Here is a 20,911-nt window from a genome sequence, read left to right on the forward strand (position 1 = left end):
TTCATCCCCTTTATCATTTTGGTCTCTCTTCTCTGTACCTTTTCTACTTCTGCTATATCTTTTGTTGAGATGGGGGGAATCAGAACTGGAAATAATATTGAAGGTGCTGTTGCATCATATATCTATAGATAGGCATTATGATAGTCTCACTTTTATTTTTATTCCTTTCCAAATAATTCCTAATATTGTTTTTTTCTGACTGCAGCTGTACACTCATACTGTAAGTTCTCTGGGGGAAAAGATTTTTAACACTTGTATGTAATTTGTTGTAAAGCTCTGAAATAATTATGTTAATAAGAACATAAGAACATGCCATACTGGGTCAGACCAAGGGTCCATCAAGCCCAGCATCCTGTTTCCAACAGTGGCCAATCCAGGCTATAAGAACCTGGCAAGTATGTTGTCATTACTGGGCCATCCACAAAAGGAGTCCCATTGAGGGTGGGGGAAGCACCATCTGCAGGGAGTTGCTGAAGCTGACTTGGCGGCATTTTGCCATCTAGGTCCCCTCATGTGATGACAACACCCATCCTTGGCTGGGAACATTGTCCTGTTGGTTACTGTTTGAGCCTTGGCCTTGCACTCCCCCACCCCCTGCTATCGTCATTGCCAAGCCCTCTGTGAGGGGCTGGGCTGCTCCTGAAGGGGCAAAACAAACATAGTAGCATAGTAATGACGGCAGAAAAAGACCAAAATGGTCCATCTAGTCTGCCCAGCAAGCTTCCCAAGGTAGTAACTGCCGCTCCGTGCAGGTTACTCCTAAGCTTTTTTATTTCTTCTCATCCTCTAGCCTTTGGGAACTCCTTTGATAGCAACTAGGAGAGACTGGGAACTTGCACCATTTCCATTCTGGCAAGATATATGTTGAGGATATTAGGGGATAGGGCAACTTCTTCCCATCTGCATTCTCTTCCTTTCCTTCTCCCCCACTCCTCCCCGGGTGCTGTTGTCAATATTTGTTATTTTGGCCATTCCTACTCCATTTGGTCCTGCACTTTCATTAATGTCAGGAGGGCTAGGATTGTTTTTTAGGGAGTGGTGTAGTGGTAATGATATTGGCTTAGTTGTTCCTGTGAGAGAGAGTGAGGACGTGATAGATTATTATCTTGCACACTTTGCTGTTATTAAATATTACTGCATTTTTATGAATTGATTATGCCAATCTTATTATGCTGTTAGCTGTCCTGGGTCCCTATGGAGGAGGATAGTATATACATTGAAAACATATTGTAATATAATAAGTAAATGTAACCTTGAAGGAAGACTGAATTAGCTGTAGAGCTTTAGTTTTGCAGCTACTTCAAACAGGTCTGGTTTTCAGTATTTCAACAACTAATATGCATATCTGTAAGCATCTGGTCCAAGAACCAGGTTTATTTGCATAATTTACATAAATTGAATCTTTATGGGTAGAAATCCCTTGTGTGTCAGGGAAGACTACAGTGATAGGGGTATACTACCGTCCACCTGGTCAAGATGGTGAGATGGACAGTGAAATGCTAAGAGAAATTAGGGAAGCTAACCAAATTGGTAGTGCAGTAATAATGGGAGACTTCAATTACCCCAATATAGACTGGGTAAATGTATCATCGGGTCATGCTAGAGAGATAACGTTCCTGGATGGAATAAATGATAGCTTTATGGAGCAATTGGTTCAGGAACCGACGAGAGAGGGAGCAATTTTAGATCTAATTCTCAGTGGAGCACAGGACCTGGTGAGAGAGGTAACAGTGGTGGGGCTGCTTGGCAATAGTGATCATAATATGATCAAATTTGATTTAATGACTGGAAAAGGAACAGTGTGCAAATCCAAGGCTCTCGTGCTAAACTTTCAAAAGGGAAACTTTGATAAAATGAGAAAAATTGTTAGAAAAAAACTGAAAGGAGCAGCTACAAAAGTAAAAAATGTCCAAGAGGCGTGGTCATTGTTAAAAAATACCATTCTAGAAGCACAGTCCAGATGTATTCCACACATTAAGAAAGGTGGAAAGAAGGCAAAACGATTACCGGCATGGTTAAAAGGGGAGGTGAAAGAAGCTATTTTAGCCAAAAGATCTTCATTCAAAAATTGGAAGAAGGATCCAACAGAAGAAAATAGGATAAAGCATAAACATTGGCAAGTTAAATGTAAGACATTGATAAGACAGGCTAAGAGAGAATTTGAAAAGAAGTTGGCTGTAGAGGCAAAAACTCACAGTAAAAACTTTTTAAAATATATCCGAAGCAGAAAGCCTGTGAGGGAGTCAGTTGGACCGTTAGATGATTGAGGGGTTAAAGGGGCACTTAGAGAAGATAAGGCCATCGCGGAAAGATTAAATGATTTCTTTGCTTCGGTGTTTACTGAAGAGGATGTTGGGGAGGTATCCGTAATGGAGAAGGTTTTCATGGGTAATGATTCAAATGGACTGAATCAAATCACAGTGAACCTAGAAGATGTGGTAGACCTGATTGACAAACTGAAGAGTAGTAAATCACCCGGACCGGATGGTATACACCCCAGAGTTCTGAAGGAACTAAAAAATGAAATTTCAGACCTATTAGTAAAAATTTGTAACTTATCATTAAAATCATCCATTGTACCTGAAGACTGGAGGATAGCAAATGTAACCCCAATATTTAAAAAGGGCTCCAGGGGCGATCCGGGAAACTACAGACCGGTTAGCTTGACTTCAGTGCCAGGAAAAATAGTGGAAAGTGTTCTAAACATCAAAATCACAGAACATATAGAAAGACATGGTTTAATGGAACAAAGTCAGCATGGCTTTACCCAAGGCAAGTCTTGCCTCACAAATCTGCTTCACTTTTTTGAAGGAGTTAATAAACATGTGGATAAAGGTGAACCGGTAGATATAGTATACTTGGATTTTCAGAAGGCTTTTGACAAAGTTCCTCATGAGAGGCTTCTAGGAAAAGTAAAAAGTCAAGGGATAGGTGGCGATGTCCTTTCGTGGATTGCAAACTGGCTAAAAGACAGGAAACAGAGAGTAGGATTAAATGGGCAATTTTCTCAGTGGAAGGGAGTGGACAGTGGAGTGCCTCAGGGATCTGTATTGGGACCCTTACTTTTCAATATATTTATAAATGATTTGGAAAGAAATACGACGAGTGAGAAAATCAAATTTGCAGATGACACATAATTGTTCAGAGTAGTTAAATCACAAGCAGATTGTGATAAATTGCAGGAAGACCTTGTGAGACTGGAAAATTGGGCATCCAAATGGCAGATGAAATTTAATGTGGATAAGTGCAAGGTGATGCATATAGGAAAAAATAACCCATGCTATAATTACACAATGTTGGGTTCCATATTAGGTGCTACAACCCAAGAAAGAGATCTAGGTGTCATAGTGGATAACACATTGAAATCGTCGGTACAGTGTGCTGCAGCAGTCAAAAAAGCAAACAGAATGTTGGGAATTATTAGAAAAGGAATGGTGAATAAAACGGAAAATGTCATAATGCCTCTGTACCGCTCCATGGTGAGACCACACCTTGAATACTGTGTACAATTCTGGTCGCCGCATCTCAAAAAAGATATAATTGCAATGGAGAAGGTACAGAGAAGGGCTACCAAAATGATAAGGGGAATGGAACAACTCCCCTATGAGGAAAGACTAAAGAGGTTAGGACTTTTCAGCTTGGAGAAGAGACGACTGAGGGGGGATAAGATAGAGGTGTTTAAAATCATGAGAGGTCTAGAACGGGTAGATGTGAATCGGTTATTTACTCTTTCGGATAGTAGAAAGACTAGGGGGCACTCCATGAAGTTAGCATGGGGCACATTTAAAACTAATCGGAGAAAGTTCTTTTTTACTCAACGCACAATTAAACTCTGGAATTTGTTGCCAGAGAATGTGGTTAGTGCAGTTAGTATAGCTGTGTTTAAAAAAGGATTGGATAAGTTCTTGGAAGAGAAGTCCATTACCTGCTATTAAGTTCACTTAGAGAATAGCCACTGCCGTTAGCAATGGTAACATGGAATAGACTTAGTTTTTGGATACTTGCCAGGTTCTTATGGCCTGGATTGGCCACTGTTGGAAACAGGATGCTGGGCTTGATGGACCCTTGGGTCTGACCCAATATGGCATTTTCTTATGTTCTTATTACTCTATTCTGAAAACCACACCTGTTTGCAGCACTCGCAGATCAGAAATCCTCATCTCTGCTTCATAGAAATGGTCATCTTCTGGGCCCATTAATGTCAGTGACTGTGTAACTAATCCTAAATCTCCAGATCAAACTGTGTCCAAAAGTATATGCCACTAAATCTACTATTACTACTACTTAATCTCCTTTTCTTCATACTCATTTTAGTTTACAATAGCAGTATTATCCTCTGGTGTTGGCAGCTGCTGGATTTATTGACCTCGTGGAAGGAAAATTTCCCAATAAATGCTCCACATCATTAACAAACTGCTTGAAATCTCCTAATGAATAAGCATCTAACATCTAACACAGGGCTTCCCAATTCTTTCCTAGAGACTCTACAGCCAATTGGGTTTTGAGGATATCCACAATGAATAAGCATGAGATAAGTTTGCACTTAGGAGTCTCAAGTGTATTTTTTTTATCACATGTCCATTCATTGTCCTCAAAATCCAACTAACTGTGGAGTCAGGACAGGTTTGGGAAAGTCTGATCTAACATGTTTGGAGAAGCGAGATGGAATATACATTATCACTGTGATTTGCCTTTCTGAACCTTACCTTTAAAGCCCCAAACAAATGTTCCTTGGTTCAGATGTCCTGGCAGGCGAGTGAAAAAATTTGCCCAGTTGTCCAAATCTACAAACACAATGTGGGTCATGGTACGGAGGAGGTCCAAATCTGGAAGCTCACTGTTTTCTTTCGATTCATCCTCCATTTCGTCTGGGGTATACAAAGGCAACATTAAAAAAAGCACTTTGCATGTCAAATTTTTTATATCTCCTAGCATAGCTTACTAGAAACTCTGGTACAAATTTACTATCTTAAGTCTATTACCTTGATGCGTGGAACAATTTGTTATTCAGTATCTGACAAATGTGCATCCATTTTTGGAAGAAAATTGCTGCCTTAAAAGGTATCACAGCTATTTAAGTTAATATGTTAGTAAAAGCAGGCAATAAAAAGTTAAACTGTCTCAAGTTCAGCAGAATACTTTTCCTCCTATGGATAACAATTTCCTTCCTATTTCCTGTAATGAATATTTTAATGTGCTGTACTACTTCCTTGCTTTCATGTTCTTTTAAAAATAGTAGTAAGGAACTCCAAAAAATGTAATATTTTCTAAATTTATTTATTTATTTATTTAATAGTGTTTCTATACCGTCTTTACAAATGATGTTTGGTCAAAACGGTTTACATAATTGAATAAAATAAACATAAACAGAGAAAAAATTAAGAATTAAGAAAATTAAAAAAGCATAAAAAATTATAAAAAACATAAGGTTACAAAAATTTCATCAATATAAAATAATAATTATTTAAAATAAAATTGATTAATATAAAACAAATCAGTAAGTAAAAGCTAAAACAAGGTGCCAAACTAATTCATGATAGTGGGAAAAGTGGAATGTATTATTTGGTAAGTGATATATGGAATGCAGTTTGAAATAGGTGTGTTTTTAAGGACTTTTTGAAATGCTTGGAATTGGATATGGATCTGATGGAGTCTGGTAATGCGTTCCACAGAATGGGACCTATGACTGAGAATGCTCTTTTTCTGGTGATGTCAAGGCAGGCCTGTCGAGGTGAAGGAATGTCTAGAAGATTTTTGTCCATTGATCTTAAATGTCTATTCTATTCTTAAATTCTATTTCTGGAACCTTAGTTAGAGGTTCAGTGGTACAGAAAATAAAGAATTACAACACAACTATAGTGTTGTTTCTTTAATTACAAAAAAATCGTTATAACTTCCAACTCCCTATAAAAAAAGCAAGACCACAGCTCCTCTTAGGCATGTACGCAAAATCATAATTAAAAGGTCTTCCTTCTCCCTAGAAGCCACTTTCGATTAATTTTTCCCCATTTTAAATTTGATTTTTTTTTACTCTGGCTGTTACTCTTAATCCTTTGTGCTTCCAGCTCAACTGGAATTGGTCTCTCCTGGACTATCATGTCATAAGACTTCCTTGGCATCTACCCAGGGATTATTCCCCCCTATTTTTATATCCCCCTTGATACTTGCTCCAATCATTGTAGGAAGAGACTTCGGCGAGGGGCCACACACTGCATTCCCTGTGCAACCCAACTAATGTGGCCCTAAATCTTGCAAGCACGGATTTATGCACAGGCAACTTAAGCTGTTGCACCAGTGCCAAATTCTGAAGGCACTATCTGATCCCCATTCATGGGAGCCTTCTGTTTAGTGCAGGGAACAGGAGGGGAGGGTCTGGAGAAGGAAGTAGAGCAATTGTTTTCTGCTCTGCTAGGTCCACTCCTGTTTTACATCTCCTTTCCTGTGTCAACAGGCAGCATATGTGGAGAAAAAGGAGGAGAGGGGCTGGAGTGGACACGGCTCAGCCCGCCTCTGAGATCCCAGGACTTGGGACTCAATTAAGGGCAAAGTGAGGGAGAAGAGGAAGCTGCGATTAATACCCGGGAAATGGTGAGAAGGAGAATGCTGGCGTCACTCCTGGCTTTGAAAAAGGAGGGGGAGAGAGAGCGAGATTGAGTGTGGATTAGCAGAGGGGATTAGGAACAGAGAAAAAAAACTGATATACATTCCCCTCCCCACCACTACCCTGCTAATCCATCTCAACCTCAGGTTGGTCACATCTCAAAAGTTCCTAGGTTTGCTGATCCTGTCTCCAGCACTGTCCCAGAGCTTAAAGCATGCCAGCAGGGATCCAGATAGTGGCATACCCTTCCCTTCCCTTCCCCAACTTTCAGACCCAGTCCATGGCAGCAACAAAAAGTTAGCAAGGGCCTGAGAGCAGGTGCATGCTCATAGGACCTGCAAAATTACTCTCCCCTCACATGGGTTTCTTAGAAATGGAAGTACTTGCGGTGGAGGGTCAGGTCTGCCAGAGGACCTGCAAGTGCGCATTTGTTCACTGGCCCCATATTAACTTATTTCCATTGCTGCCACAGGCAGAAGGTATGTGGGTGGAAGGTGTCTGGGCAGGGGCACTCCTAAGCCCTCCTCCTGTTTCAAGGCTCCCTATAACTGCCTGTGTCTGTCCAAGTGCCAAATCTACTCCTGGCTTCTAGCTGTCAATTTTGAGTAATGGCTGAGCTTCCACTTTCACCCAAAGAGCTGTGAATGCTGCCTCCAGAATATTCTCAGTCAGCCCAGTGGAAGGAAGATGAGCGTGCCCCACATGGTAGTGCACATTACCACCATTGAGCCACCATGCTAGCACTATTTCTTTTATACAGAGCCAATAATGTGTGAGTATGGGGGAGGGGAGGGGGAGAATGGGGTGGAGGGAGATACAACCAAGGCAGCTGCCAAAAGCCCTCAAGTGACAAGGAGCAGCTCGAGCCTACCCAAAGGAGAAAGAAACACAGTCTGGTCTATGGACCAGCCTACTCACTCCTGGCAAAGGTCTTCAGGGATTGGCAATATGAAGAAAAACAGAATGGGGCCTATGAGTCAACATGTGTTTACAGGTCCCGTAGTGGTTCTGCCCCCTCCTCCCAAACAAGCATGCTGTTACTTGGGGAATTTAGGCAAAGAGTGGGACCACCAAAAGGTCTACGAGCACTTGCCAGCTCACAGGCCCCATGCTGATTGTCCTCCCTATTGCCACAACACTGCATGGTGATCTTTGCTGGACCTGGGTACCAGCTAGTCAAATAAGGTCAGTTAAAGGGGGAGGGAGATAGGAGGGAGAGAAATCAAGAAGGGGCCATGTGGGAGCAGAGAGGTATAGGAGGGAAAGGAGATGGGTAGGTGGAGAGAGTGAGGGCTAGTAAGGATAGGAACATGAGAAGGGCCACAGGGGAAAAGGGAAATAAGAGAGGACCCAAGATCAGGGGACCTCTCCGAAATGTTTGCCCTGGTCCTCAGCAGGTCTGACATAAGTCTGCTTTGTACAGGTCAGACACACTTCTATCTGGGGCTGCTAAGCTTATTTATTTTAGTCCCAGCATTAGCAATATCCCTAGACCCTTTTGTGTGTCAGCGCATTGCACAGACACATAAAGGGGTCTCATAACTGAGTGCTTGATGTACCAGGGTCAATATTAAATTACACTGGATCCCCATAAAATGGAGGGTCCATTTTAAGACATTCCATCAGCACACCTCGTCTGCCTGGATGAAACTAGGAAGAGAATGTTTTATGTAGCAGGACCAACTACATGGAATAGTCTACCTGATCAAATTCACAGCTTTTCATGCTATGGCACTTTTAGGAAACAGCTAAAAACATTCTATTCTCACAAGCATTTGCTACACTGACAACTAGATTCTATCCTTATGCTGCTACTGAACGCGAGAAAGCGCAGTTGCTTACCTGTAACAGGTGTTCTCCTAGGACAGCAGGATGTTAGTCCTCACATATTGGTGACATCATCCAATGGAGCCCGACATGGAAAACTTTTGTCAAAGTTTCTAGAAATTTTGACTGACACACTGAGCATGCCCAGCATGCCACTATCCGCATATCCATACAAGGTCCCCCTTCAGTCTCGTAACATAGAGAAAAAATATGATCAAAAAATAAAACAAAACGGAAGGAGAACCCAACTCCGCAGGGTGGTGGGCGGGATTCCTGAGGACTAACATCCTGCTGTCCTAGGAGAACACCCGTTACAGGTAAGCAACTGCGCTTTCTCCTAAGACAAGCAGGATTGTTAATCCTCACATATGGGTGAATGCCAAGCTTCAGGCTGTCCCCGTCAACCAGATGCGGCCAACAGGAGCTGAAACAAATAGCCAACGGTCACAACAACAACAATGGTACTGTTGGCCAGCAGAGGATGGCCTGGTTCTGACCAGGGGTTCTAGGTAGAGAGAGTTGGGTTAAAGTCTGAAAGAGATTGTGCAGGACAGACTGGCCGAAGGCTCTGTCCTGTCAATCATCTTTGTCCAAGCAGTAGTGGGCTGCGAATGTGAGAAGAGAACTCCACATTGCTGTGCGGCAAATTTTGGCGATGGGAACCGCTCGCAGATGAGCCACCGACATCGCCATGGCACACAAAGAGTGAGCCTTGATTCGGCCTTTCAGCTGAAGGCCCGCTTGCCCTTAGCAGAAGGCGATGCAATCCGACAGCCAGTTGGATAGAGTCTGTTTACCTAGCACCACTTCCAATCTATTGGTATTGAAGGACACAAAGAGCTGAATGGACTGCCTGTGACCAGCAGTGCATTCTAAACAGAAAGCCAAGGCCCTCTTACAGTCCAAAGTATGAAGAGCCCATTCCCCTGGATGGGAATCAGGCCTGGGAAAGAAGGTGGGTAAAACAATGGACTGATTAATGTGGAAATGAGTAATGACCTTAGGTAGCAACTTAGGGTGCGTTTGCAAGCCCACACGATCATGAAAAAACCTCATGTATGGCGGGTACGTAACCAAGGCCTGAAGCTCGCCGACTCTACGAGCCGAAGTAATCACAACTAGGAATATAATTCTCTAGGTGAAAAACTTCAGGTCGCAGGAGCACAACAGCTTGAAGGGAGGACGCATGAGCCGCGCCAGGACAATGTTGAGGACACAGGACTCAACATGAGGCCGAAGAGGGAGCTTCAATTGAAGCAGACCCCTCATAAAGCGACCCACTAAGGCTGCACTAATATGGGTGTGCCAGCAACACCTCGATGGTACGCACTAACAGCACTAAGATGAACCTTGACTGAGCTGGTTTGAAATCCAGACTTGGAAAGGTAACACAAGTAGTCCAAAAACTTGGGAAGGGGGCATGTGAATGGATCCAAGCCATGCCCCACATACTAGGTGGAGAATCTTCCCCATTTCGAGCTATAAGACTTCCTGGTGGAAGGCTTTCTAGAAGCCACCAGCACCTGGGAGATACTTTCCGAGAGGGCCAGGGGCTGAAGAACTAGGCGCTCAACATCCATGCCATTAGAGCTTACACCTGGAGGTTTAGATGGCACAGGGTGCCCTGGTTCTGAGTTATCAGATTGGGTGTGGTCCCTAGCCGAATGGGATCCCTGATCGACAGATCCTGAAGGAGAGGGAACCAGATATGTCGGGGCCAATAAGATGCCATGAGTATCATGGTCCCTCTGTCCTGTTGAAGCTTCAGTAGGATCTTCAAGAGGAGCGGGAGAGGAGGGTACGTGTACAGAAGACCCTTCCCCCAGTGAAGAGAAAAGGGAAGGACAGATGCCTGTCCCTTGGCAACAGGGAGCAGAAATTGCTCATCTTGCAGTTGTATGGGGAGACGAAGTGGTCCACATCTGGGGTTCCCCACCAAAGAAAAATTATGGCCGCTATCTCCAGATTTAGGGACCACTCGTGCGGTTGAAAGGAGCGGTTCAGCTGGTCCACCAGTACATTCAGAGTCCCAGGCAGGTACGTCGCTCACAGCGACATCCCTGTGACAGGGCCCAGGACCACACCTGCACCACCTCGTTTCAGAGGAGGAATGATCCCGTGCCTCCCTGTTTGTTGATATACCATATCACAACTTGGTTGTCCGTCCGAATCAGGACTTCCTTGTATGACAACCGGTCCCAGAACACCCAGAGGATGTAACGGATCGCCCAAAGCTCTAAAAGGTTTATCTGACCGAGGGTTTCTTGAGCGGTCCAGAGACCCTGCATTTGGAGGCCGTCTGCATGGGCTCCCCAGCCCTGAGGAGAGGCATTGGTGGAGGGGATCACTTGAGGCGGGCAGCATGGAAGGGGATTCCCTGCTCCAAATTGGAGGGGTTTCCCCACTAGGAGAGAGATGCCTTCAGAGGTTCCGTGATGGAGAGGCAGGTTTCGAGGTCCTGGGAGGCTTGTTGCCACTAAGACTGCAAGGTCCATTGCGCCCTTCGCATGCACAAGTGGGCGAGGGGGGGTAACATGGATTGAAGCCATCATGTGGCCCAACAAATGGAGCAGAAGGTGGGCAATCACATGCCGGCTACTGCGCACGAAGGTTGTCAACAAGGTGACTGCAAGAGCCTGATTTCAGGGCAGAAATGCTTTCCCCCTGTGTCCAGCCTGGCTCCTATAAAGTCCAGTTGGGGAGACGGGCAGAGGTGAGACTTTGGGTAGTTGATAAACCCCAAGGATTGCAGTGTCTGCACGGTTAGGGCTAAAGCATTCAGTGCCTCTGTGCGGGAGTTGCTCTTGATCAGTCAGTTGTCCAGGTATGGGAAGACATGCACCACATGGTGCTGAGGTATGCAGCTATCACCACTAGGCATTTCGTGAAAACATGAAGGGCGGAGGCCAACCCAAAAGGCAGCACCTTGTACTGGTAGTGAGCGAGGTATTTTCTGTGGCCGAGAAAGATAGCTATGTGAGCGTAAGCTTCCCTGAGATCGAGAGGGCAGAGCCAGTCTCCTCTTTTGAGGAGGGAGATCAGAGTGCCCAGAGAAATCATCTTGAACTTTTCTTTTAAGAGAAAGTTGTTTAACGCCCTAAGGTTGAGAATGGGGCGCAAGCTTCCGTTTCTCTTCGGTATGAGGAAATACCTAGAATAGAATCCTCGGCCCTACTGAGGGCAAAGAACAGGCTCTTCTGCTCCTTCTGTAAGAAGGGCAGAGAGTTTGGTCTAAAGTATGACCTGCTGGGGGGACGAACCCCAAGATGGACATGGAGGAGAGTTCTCTGGGAGCCATCTGAAATTGAGCCAGTACCCCTGGCAGACTATGGTAACGACCCATTGGTCCGAAGTGATGGTCCTCCAGTGGTGGACGAAGCCGATAAGCCTGCCTCCTACTGGGGGATCCATTGTCGGGGGTATATTTTGCGGACTCGTGCTCCCTCACTACCAGTCAAAAACCCGTAGCCGGGGGTTGCTGAGATGCTGGCTGGGGCCTAGGTGTCCACGGTTGGTGGGAACGGCCCCTGGACCGCTGCCTATAAAAGGATTTGCTGGAGCTCGGCCTGGAAGATTTCCTGGCAGAGGAGGGAGCATTTGAAGCGCTAGTGGAGAGCTGTTTGAGGGTTTCGTGGTGGTCCTTCAACTGAGCTATTGCATCACTCTGATACTTCAATCATTACATTGGTTACCAATTAAATACAGAATACAATTCAAGATCCTGTCCATTATACACTCTCTCATCTACACTCCTAATTCAATTACCTTATGTTCCATTCTCCGGATTTACAAACCCACCAGACATCTAAGATCACTGGACAAAAACCTCTTAGACATCCCATCACCACGACAGGCCCGTCTTGACATCACCAGAAAAAGATCATTCTCTGTCATTGGACCAGTCTTATGGAACGCATTACCAGACTCTTTAAGATCCATATCCAACTCCAAACACTTCAAAAAATCCCTAAAAACACATTTATTTCAATCTGCTTTCCATATATCACACACTAAATATCATAACTACTTCTCCATCACACAGGGCACAACATTATTATATATTGATTTATTTTTTATGTAAATTATTCATTGTTTTTAGATTTTTATTTTTATTGTATATTTTTGTAATTTTAAGCTTTTATAATTTGATAATCTTTATGTTCTTTTAAATTTAAATCTTTATTTACATTTGTTTTTTTATTTAGTTATGTAAACCGTTTTGATTAAACACTGTTTGTAAAGACTGTATACAAACACTTTTAAATAAATAAATAAATCTTGGACGGCCCTTGTCCCCCAAAAGGTTGTCACCTGTGCATGGGAGGTCAGCCAGCTTCTCCTGCACCTCTGGACGAAGGCCGGTCGCCTGGAGCCAGGCCATTCTACGGGTACCAATGCCCAAGGTGGCAACTCGGGCCGCTGTCTCAAACACATCATAGGTGGATCTCACCTCTTGTTTGCCAGCCTCCAGACCCTGCAGGACAATGGCAAAGAGTGACTCCTGCTGCGGAAAGCTCTCTGTGAGCTCCTGGACCCGCATCCACAGGTTTCGGTTATATTCGGTGATATACAACTGATAGGTGGTGATACGGGCGATGAGCATAGTGCCCTGAAAGACCTTTCTATCAGAGCATTTAGCTCCCTATGTTCTCGCCCTGGAGGGCAGAGGCATGGGTGAGGGAGTGTTTGGCCTTCTTGAGGGTGGACTCCACAACCACTGACTGGTGAGGGAGGCGACGCCTCTTAAATCCCAAGGCCTGCTGTACCAAATAGGTGGCATCCACCTTCCTATTGACTAGAGATATGGATATCGGGTGTTCCCACATCCAAAGAAGATCCTTAAAGATGTCATGGATGGGAACCGCCATGATTTCCTTCGAAGCGTCGACAAATTGGAGTACTTCCATCATCTTATGTCACACATCCTCCTCCATGAGAAGTTGGAAGAGAATAGCTTCGGCCATGGCCCTGACGAATCCTGCAAAGGAGAGGTCCTCTGATGGGGAAGGCTCAGAGAGAGGGTTGTCTGAGAATTCAGATGAAGACTCCGAGGAATCATCTCCCCACGGGTCAAAAGGGCCTTCTTCTTCACTAAGGCCATCACTGGTCTGGTGCGAGTGAGGCCTGTAGAGAACCTTAACTCTGGGCTCCGAAGGTTACAAAGGCACAGAGGGCACTGTGGGAATCGAAGGTCCTTCCGGTAACGGGAGGGACCGGAGGCCGCAGGAGGCCATAGAGCCCGGACAAAGGCTCGGGAAACCGAGGCCTCAGAAACGCGGCACCAGATGCATCTTCCTCATCGGAGGATCCAATAATGGGGATTGCTCCCAAGGGGGGCATCAGTGATCACTGGGGAACCGAAGGTCCCTCAGGCACCTGTTGCATTGGAAGGGCACCGAGAAGGATGTCCAGATACTAGAGCAGAAGCGCCAGAAGAGACGGCAGAGGCTCCGGCACCGTCTTGGGGACCAGTGGCGGAGGTGGCTCAACACTTTGCACAGCTCGGAGCACCGTGCTCTGCACCCTGCGGTCCAACTCCTCCTGGAAGTCCGGTGAAGCCAGGACTGAGGGAGGGGGATGAGGCGTCACCAGCGCTTCCTCAGTATTCCAAGGAGGCACGGTGCCCAGCACTGATATCAGTGGGGAACATCTAGGACTCCTGGATATATCAGAGGATAGGGCCTCCGAGCCACGGGGTTGCTTTGGTGGCGGTATGGCAGCCACCAATACTGCACCAGAACTGGAGCCGCTCACCAATGGCAACCGGTGTCAATGCAGGATCTCCCACGGTACTCAGCCCGGTCTTTCCTTAGTGCCGAGGAAGCGGAGGAACTCGATGTCCTGGAAACCGGTGAGATCATGGAAGGCCGATCACTGTTCCCTCGGTCTTTTGAAGATATAGTTGGAGTAGCGAGAGGGAGCATATCAAGTGGGTTCCCCTTGACCCTCGGGGGTTAAGGACTCCGATGCAGGTGTGGATGAAGTGGACATTTTGGGACCGAAAAGTTTCTCCATCTTGTCAAGGCGCGCGCGATGGCCCTTGGGGGTCATATGGTCACACAGCTGACACCCTCGACGTCGTGCGAGGTCCTCAGGCAGAGGATACAGAACTCATGCGGATCCGTGATGGACATGGTCCACGGGCGCTGGGGGCACCATCGAAAGTTGGACACCATGAAAAATAACTGGCGCACGGTTGATGACCGAGAACTGGGTTGCCAGGAATCGACTGCAAAAAAGAAAAAATGTTTTCTACCTACTGCACCGAGGAGAGATACCAACCGCGAAGGGGGACCCGATGAAACGGGAAAATATCCATATTTAGACACAAAAAAATGAGAAAGAAGCAGAGCTCCAAGAATCGCGAGGCAACTGCTCTGCGGAAAAAGAGAGTGAAAGGGGACCTTGCACGGATGCGTGGATAGTGGCATGCTGGGCATGCTCAATGTGCCAGTCTAAGTTTCTAGAAACTTTGACAAAAGTTTTCCATACTGGGCTCCATTGGATGATGACACCTATATGTGAGGACTAACATCCTGCTTGTCCTAGGAGAAATCCCTATGTTAATCTGTTTTATTATACATTTTATTTTTATGATTATTTTTATATTTTATTGTATTTATCTTTTATTTTATTGTATGTATCATGTTATATTAAGTTATGTATGTTGTGTGTAATCCGTCGAGTACCTTGGATCGTGGGAATATAAATCCACTAAATAAAGTAAATGTTAATGGAGGAGTTGGGAAATACTCACAAGAATGTGTTTAATCGACTTCCCTGCCCCAACAATCTCTTAATGGGACAAGTAAGTTCATACAATGTTTTATGAAACTTTAAATTAACTGGACTGAGTAATGTGGAGTTTTCAGATAATTTGTTAACTAGAATTTGACCCAGGCAGCATCTAATGCCAGAGCATCTTTTGAATACTTTGGGAGATTTAATGAAGGCAGCATTGCTACTCTGGTTAGTATACGGGATGTGCTTAACTATTTACCAGATAGCTCCTGTTAAATGGCATCCTCTCCCTAGCCATAACCCTGCCCCCCTTGCTTTACTGACAGTCTGGGGCATTTGAAACAATGGGGTTATCACCTAGAGAGTCAATGGTGCTAATCTCAGAATCTGACTAGTAAAAAACAGTGTTCAGATCTAAAAGTATATAAAAAGGCAGTTTTAACTGCAAAAAGGTTATATTGCCAATTCATTATCATCTAAAAATCATCTGAAGCAATTTCCCACTATGTGAACAGTTTAATTAAACAACCTTCCTTTCAACTGCAAGCATAGTTTTATTTAACACTAGAATGTGAAAACTGCAGATCATTTGGATGACAAAATTCGGATAATTCAAGCTGGTCTCTCACTTTTAACTTTAGATATGGTCATAAATGAGTTAGTGCCATTTTGACAGGGAAGTATTCAGTTCTTTCTATAAACTTAATTATGAAATCTTGTTAATTGTAAGGTTTCTAACTACTACTGCTTGTTCATTGGACACATGCATCCACTTAAATAGTTAATAACTCCTTAAAAGGAGGGGATATTTTCATCCAGTCCTAAGTGCTGTGATACGTCAGATACTTTAAAAAGTCTCGCTTTATAAGAAAGAATTGAGTATCTAATCTTCCACTCCTCAATAAGGTTATAGAATGAGCTGTGGCTTTCCATATTAGTTTCCCCCCCACCCCAGAAAATAATCTGTTAGATCTATGGTTTCCAATCTGGGGTCCACAAGAAGGGAGGCAACCAATGTACAAGTGATTAGAAATACAGCAGACTGATTCACCTCTCAAGAGCTCTACTTTAAGGCTCCTGCTGCCTAATCCTACTGCTGATCCCATGCTGAGGAGAGGACGACCACAGCTTCCAGAAGCTCAAATTGGCATGAAGAGGAGGCAGGAAAGAGTGCAGCTATTTGCTGCCAAGAGGTGTCTGAAGCTACGCAGAGAGGAGGAGGGGAAGCAGTTTCAGCAGCCACTGCACTTCACAACCCGAAGCAGCCATAAGCCTGGCCCTCAGCAGCATTTCTGCCCACTGCCACATGTGCGCTGGCTGTGCCTGCTAGCCTGACAGTGAAGGGAAAAAAAGCTGCACTGAGGGAACAGTATGGCCATGCTGGGGGGTCAGAGGGAAGGGGTCATAGTTGGTTCAGCACTCAGAAAGGGGCAGAGGATGGTCACAGGGAGGAGAGGGCAAAAGGGAGAAAGTAGGAGTGAAAACATTTGGAAAGGGCTTTAAGAGGGAAGACAGCAGGACAATGTACTATAAACTGCTTGGAACTTTATGGGGGGGGGGGCCTTAAACATGCTGCTGCAACCTGTTTTACAGAAATGTTTGTATTTATAAGAGTGCCTTTAAAATGCTGCTACAATCTATTGCTGTGCTGAGATGTTTATATTCTTATCTGATTAGTATTATAGTGATTTTATTGAGATGTGTTGTATTCTTAGTCCTGTTCTATATTTTGTCTAGTTTAGTTCTGTTACTGATGAATATCAAGTTTAGTCCTTATTGAAGGACTAAATATAAATAAATAAATAAATGTTGTACCCCACCTTGGGATAATTTTATTCAAAAAGATAGGTAAAAAATATAAACAAACATGCTTGGGATGGGGCTGTGGGGCGATAGGAGGAGGGAGGGAGAGTACCAGGGAAGGGGTCACAAGGGGAAGAGGACAAGAGGCAAGGCACTCAGGAAGGGGGTCTTGGGGAAGAGGTGCAGCATTTAGAAAGAGGCCATGGAGGAAGGGCAGCAGGCAAAGCACTCAGGAAGGGGCCTTGATAGGGAGGACCAGGGAAGGGACGCAGGAGGGAAGGCATTAGGGACTGGTCGTGGGAGGCAGGGCAGGAAGGTGAGCACTCAGGAAGGAGTAACATGAGGAAGGCCGGAGGGACAGAACCAGAGAAGAATCTTAAGAGAAAAGAGGAGGGGGAGTACTCAAAGGATTTGTTTATTTCTTATTTATTTTTTTATATACTGACATTCATCTGAGATATCACATCGGTTTACTTTCAGGTACTGTAAGTATTTTCCCTATCCCCAGAGGGCTTACAATCTAAGTTTTTGTACCTGAGGCAATGGAGGGTAAAGTGACTTGCCCAAGGTCACAAGGAACGACTGCGGGACTTGAACCCTGGTCTCCTGGTTCGGGAAGCAGGGCAGGAGGGAAGACATTTGGGAAGGGGCTATGATGGAGGTGGGGAATAGCACTCCTATCTATGCCCTTCTCTACCACCAATTCCCAACTCCATGCTTTCCACCTGGCTGCACCATATATTTGGAACAGGCTTCCTGAGCTGGTGCACCATACTCCCCTCTCTCTTGCCTTTATTTAAATCCTGCCTAAAAACATACCTTTTTGAGGCTACTTTTAAATCTTAATCCCTGATTTTCCCATTTACAGTTTCATTAAATTTTTCACCATTTTCTTAATAAATGAAATTCCCAAAGTCTCTTTTGCCCTATAAGTCTGTCTTGATTAGATTGTAAGCTCTGAGCAGAGTCTCTCTCTTATCTGTTTTTGTACAGTGCTGTGTATGTCTTTGTAGTGTTACAGAAGTTTTTGTAGTGTTATAGAAGTAGTAGTAGTAGTAGTAGCAGCAGCAAATGCAGGGAACTCAGGGATGCCAATAGAATTACTTGGATATAAAGGACACATGACATTTATGTGGTGTCATATTTACTCTGTACTGTTCTTACCAGCATGTTAATTACTGATAGAAAATCCTTTTAATAAAATGGTTTTAGAACATGAAAATAATCCTACCAGCTACTAAAACTCAAGCTAGGAATATACATTTTTATTTCCTGCAAAACTGAACTTGACATTATTCCCATAAACCAACCACCTTCATTTTTACACATGGTATCTGTCTTCTGGACGACAAGAAAATAATTCCATTTCACGGATCTTATAAGCAAAAGCATGTGAACTTTGCACACTATCAACTATATTATTATTGTATTTATTTTAATTCTATTTTAACTCACTTTGTGCTATTGGAAAGGCATATAACCAAACTCAAACATTAAATTTAACATATACTCCTATTCAAATTTCTATATAAACCATTCATAATATATGCTACAATTCCCATATTTAACAAATTGCTGTACCTGTGTCCATGGGAAGGCTGGTTTTGTTCTCATTTTCTTTTGTGATGTCAGTTGCTGACCTTGAATGAGGTTCCAAGATATTGTTAGAGACACAGAGGTCATTTACTTGGGCTTTAGAGGTTGTTTTAAGTGTTGTTTTTGTACTACGCTTCTTGCTTACACATGCACCACTGGCAGTGAACTTAAAGACACTGGTGCTAGGTTCTGATGTCCCAAAATGATTAGTCACACTGGGTTTCTGCAAGAAGCAGTGTTTCCCATGATAGTGCTGCTGAGCAGCTTCAATGTCGGAGAAAGCTCTACCACAGGTCCCACACTTTACTACATATTCTTCTGGGTTAGATCCATTTTCCCTGTGCTTTTTGGAAAGATGGTCTTCCATGTCTTCTATTTTCTGGGTTGTTGCTGGACAAGAACAGCACCGATACCACAGGTTCCCCTTGTTCAACAGGTTTTGCTGGCACTGGCTATAATCTTCCTTTCGGTTCACTTTGCTGGTATAATTATCCAGGCAGCCACAGCTAAGTCGCATAACATTCTCCAACAATGCTACTGATGAGCCAACTGGATTCTTTATTGATGCTTCTGTCTGTTCTGGCACAAAAACATAATCTTTGCTATGGAACATCTCAAAGTGGTTAGAAAATTCTACCTCCTCATCAAAGACAAGATCATCACAAAGGCCACAGAAATATTTGACCATTATTTCACTGTCGTGATGATCCTGGCAATGCCGGTATAGTGTCTCCACTTTGTGGAATCGCTTCATGCAGCGGCCGCAAGAGTATCTGTGAAACTGATGACTTCCTAAAGATCTGCAATGCTGTTGAATGCTGTCTTCTGAGTCAAACATCTCTTCGCAAACACGGCATTGCCAATGTCCTCGTGCAGAATCATCAAGACTGGGAGGAAGGTCACTAGAATCCATCCATTTGGGGGCATTCTGCTCCAGAGTGACCGAAGATGGAGAAGGCTCATCTTCTAAAACTTCTTGCTCAAAATAAAATGAATGCCCAGCATGACGTTCTGTCACATGTGCCATAATGCTTTCTTTTCTTGGCATCTCTGTGTTGCATGCACGGCACCAAAAAAAAGTAATTAGTCAAATGTGCCCCTCCATGAAACCGGCTCATGTGCAGACGTATGACCCCCAGGTCTTCAGCGAGTTTTCCACATACGACACATTTGTGGCAGATACTATTTGCTATCAAAATGTGCTTTTCAGCAGCTGGCTCTGTGAGAAATTTTTGGCTGCACTCACAGAACCAGGCTGTTTTAGTAGAGTCAGTAGTCAGTTTGCTTTCCTGGCCAACGCAGAGGCCATTTCCTTGCTCTTTAATATCAGAATCCTTTTTGCGCTTCACCACAGTTCTGTTCTGCTGGATGGTACTAGACCCACTAGAACTTGAAGCTCTCTTTAGTGGACTGATTTTCAGTCCTGACTGACCTACAGTCCGGTGAACATCAGGAGGATTCTTGTTCAATTCATTGATGTAGCAGAACATTAAGATGGATTCTTCCATTGTGCTGATAATTCTAACGTTATGTCCATTCACTTGTGCATGCTCGTTCACTTGGTGTTCATCATTAAACAATTGATTGCAATTGGTGCAATACCCTTTCATTTTGAATACTTCAGCAATTTGGGATATGTTCTTTTCAGCTCGTGCTATGGGACCAGCATCACGACAACAAATCCTAAATGAGGTAAAAAATAACAGTTTTACAAATGGCTTGAAATATTTTACTAAAAAGATATAACAAAGTGTTTCAAATGCAACCAAAGTTATTGGCAGATTTCCCAAGCAAGACGGTTCCATTTCAGAATATCTGATAAATAATGATCATTTCAGAATTCATGGGGTTGTCAATGGAGTCTGGTAGCAGTTAGAAACGCTTTTGGATTCAGATGAGGAAGCAATCAGAAAAGCTAATATTAGATTGACCATAAAGGGGCCGATGCAATAAAAGTGCGAAGAAAGTGGGCGCTGAAAAGTCAGCGCCCGCTTTCTTAACGAGCCCCAGGTGCTCCCAAGGGCGGGGCCATGCAATATTTAAAATAGGGGGTCGCTTTAGCAAGGAGGCGCGCCCCTAGCGCCTCCTTGCTAACATGACCCCGGTTTTCTTAACTGAGCTGTCTGCCAGTTAGGGAAACTGCCGCCGACTTTAAGGATGTTAGATTTCCTAACTCGGTCGTCTTTTTAAGTACAGTTTCTTTAAGCATTTAAAACAACTTGTTTTAAATGTGCTCAGCTATTAACGCCTGCTCCAGGCAGGCGTTAACTGCTGAGCGCTAAATGTTCGTCCTAGACACACATTTTGTTTTTTGCATCTGGAGTGAATGCTAATAGCCTCAAT

The 20,911-nt window shown here is 44.1% G+C and overlaps 1 protein-coding gene across 1 annotated transcript in view; it reads right to left on the reverse strand.

The window, feature by feature from the left end:
• Positions 1–20,911, reverse strand: part of ZNF451 (zinc finger protein 451) — a 347,114-nt gene that overhangs the window by 173,133 nt on the left and 153,070 nt on the right. Inside the window, 3 exon segments of the mRNA XM_029595684.1 lie at positions 4,707–4,868; positions 18,554–19,646; positions 19,648–20,251. Of these exon segments, the coding sequence (XP_029451544.1) occupies positions 4,707–4,868; positions 18,554–19,646; positions 19,648–20,251 (1,859 nt within the window).

The sequence above is a fragment of the Rhinatrema bivittatum genome, chromosome 3 (assembly GCF_901001135.1).
Source record: "Rhinatrema bivittatum chromosome 3, aRhiBiv1.1, whole genome shotgun sequence".
Taxonomy (NCBI): Eukaryota; Metazoa; Chordata; class Amphibia; order Gymnophiona; family Rhinatrematidae; genus Rhinatrema; species Rhinatrema bivittatum.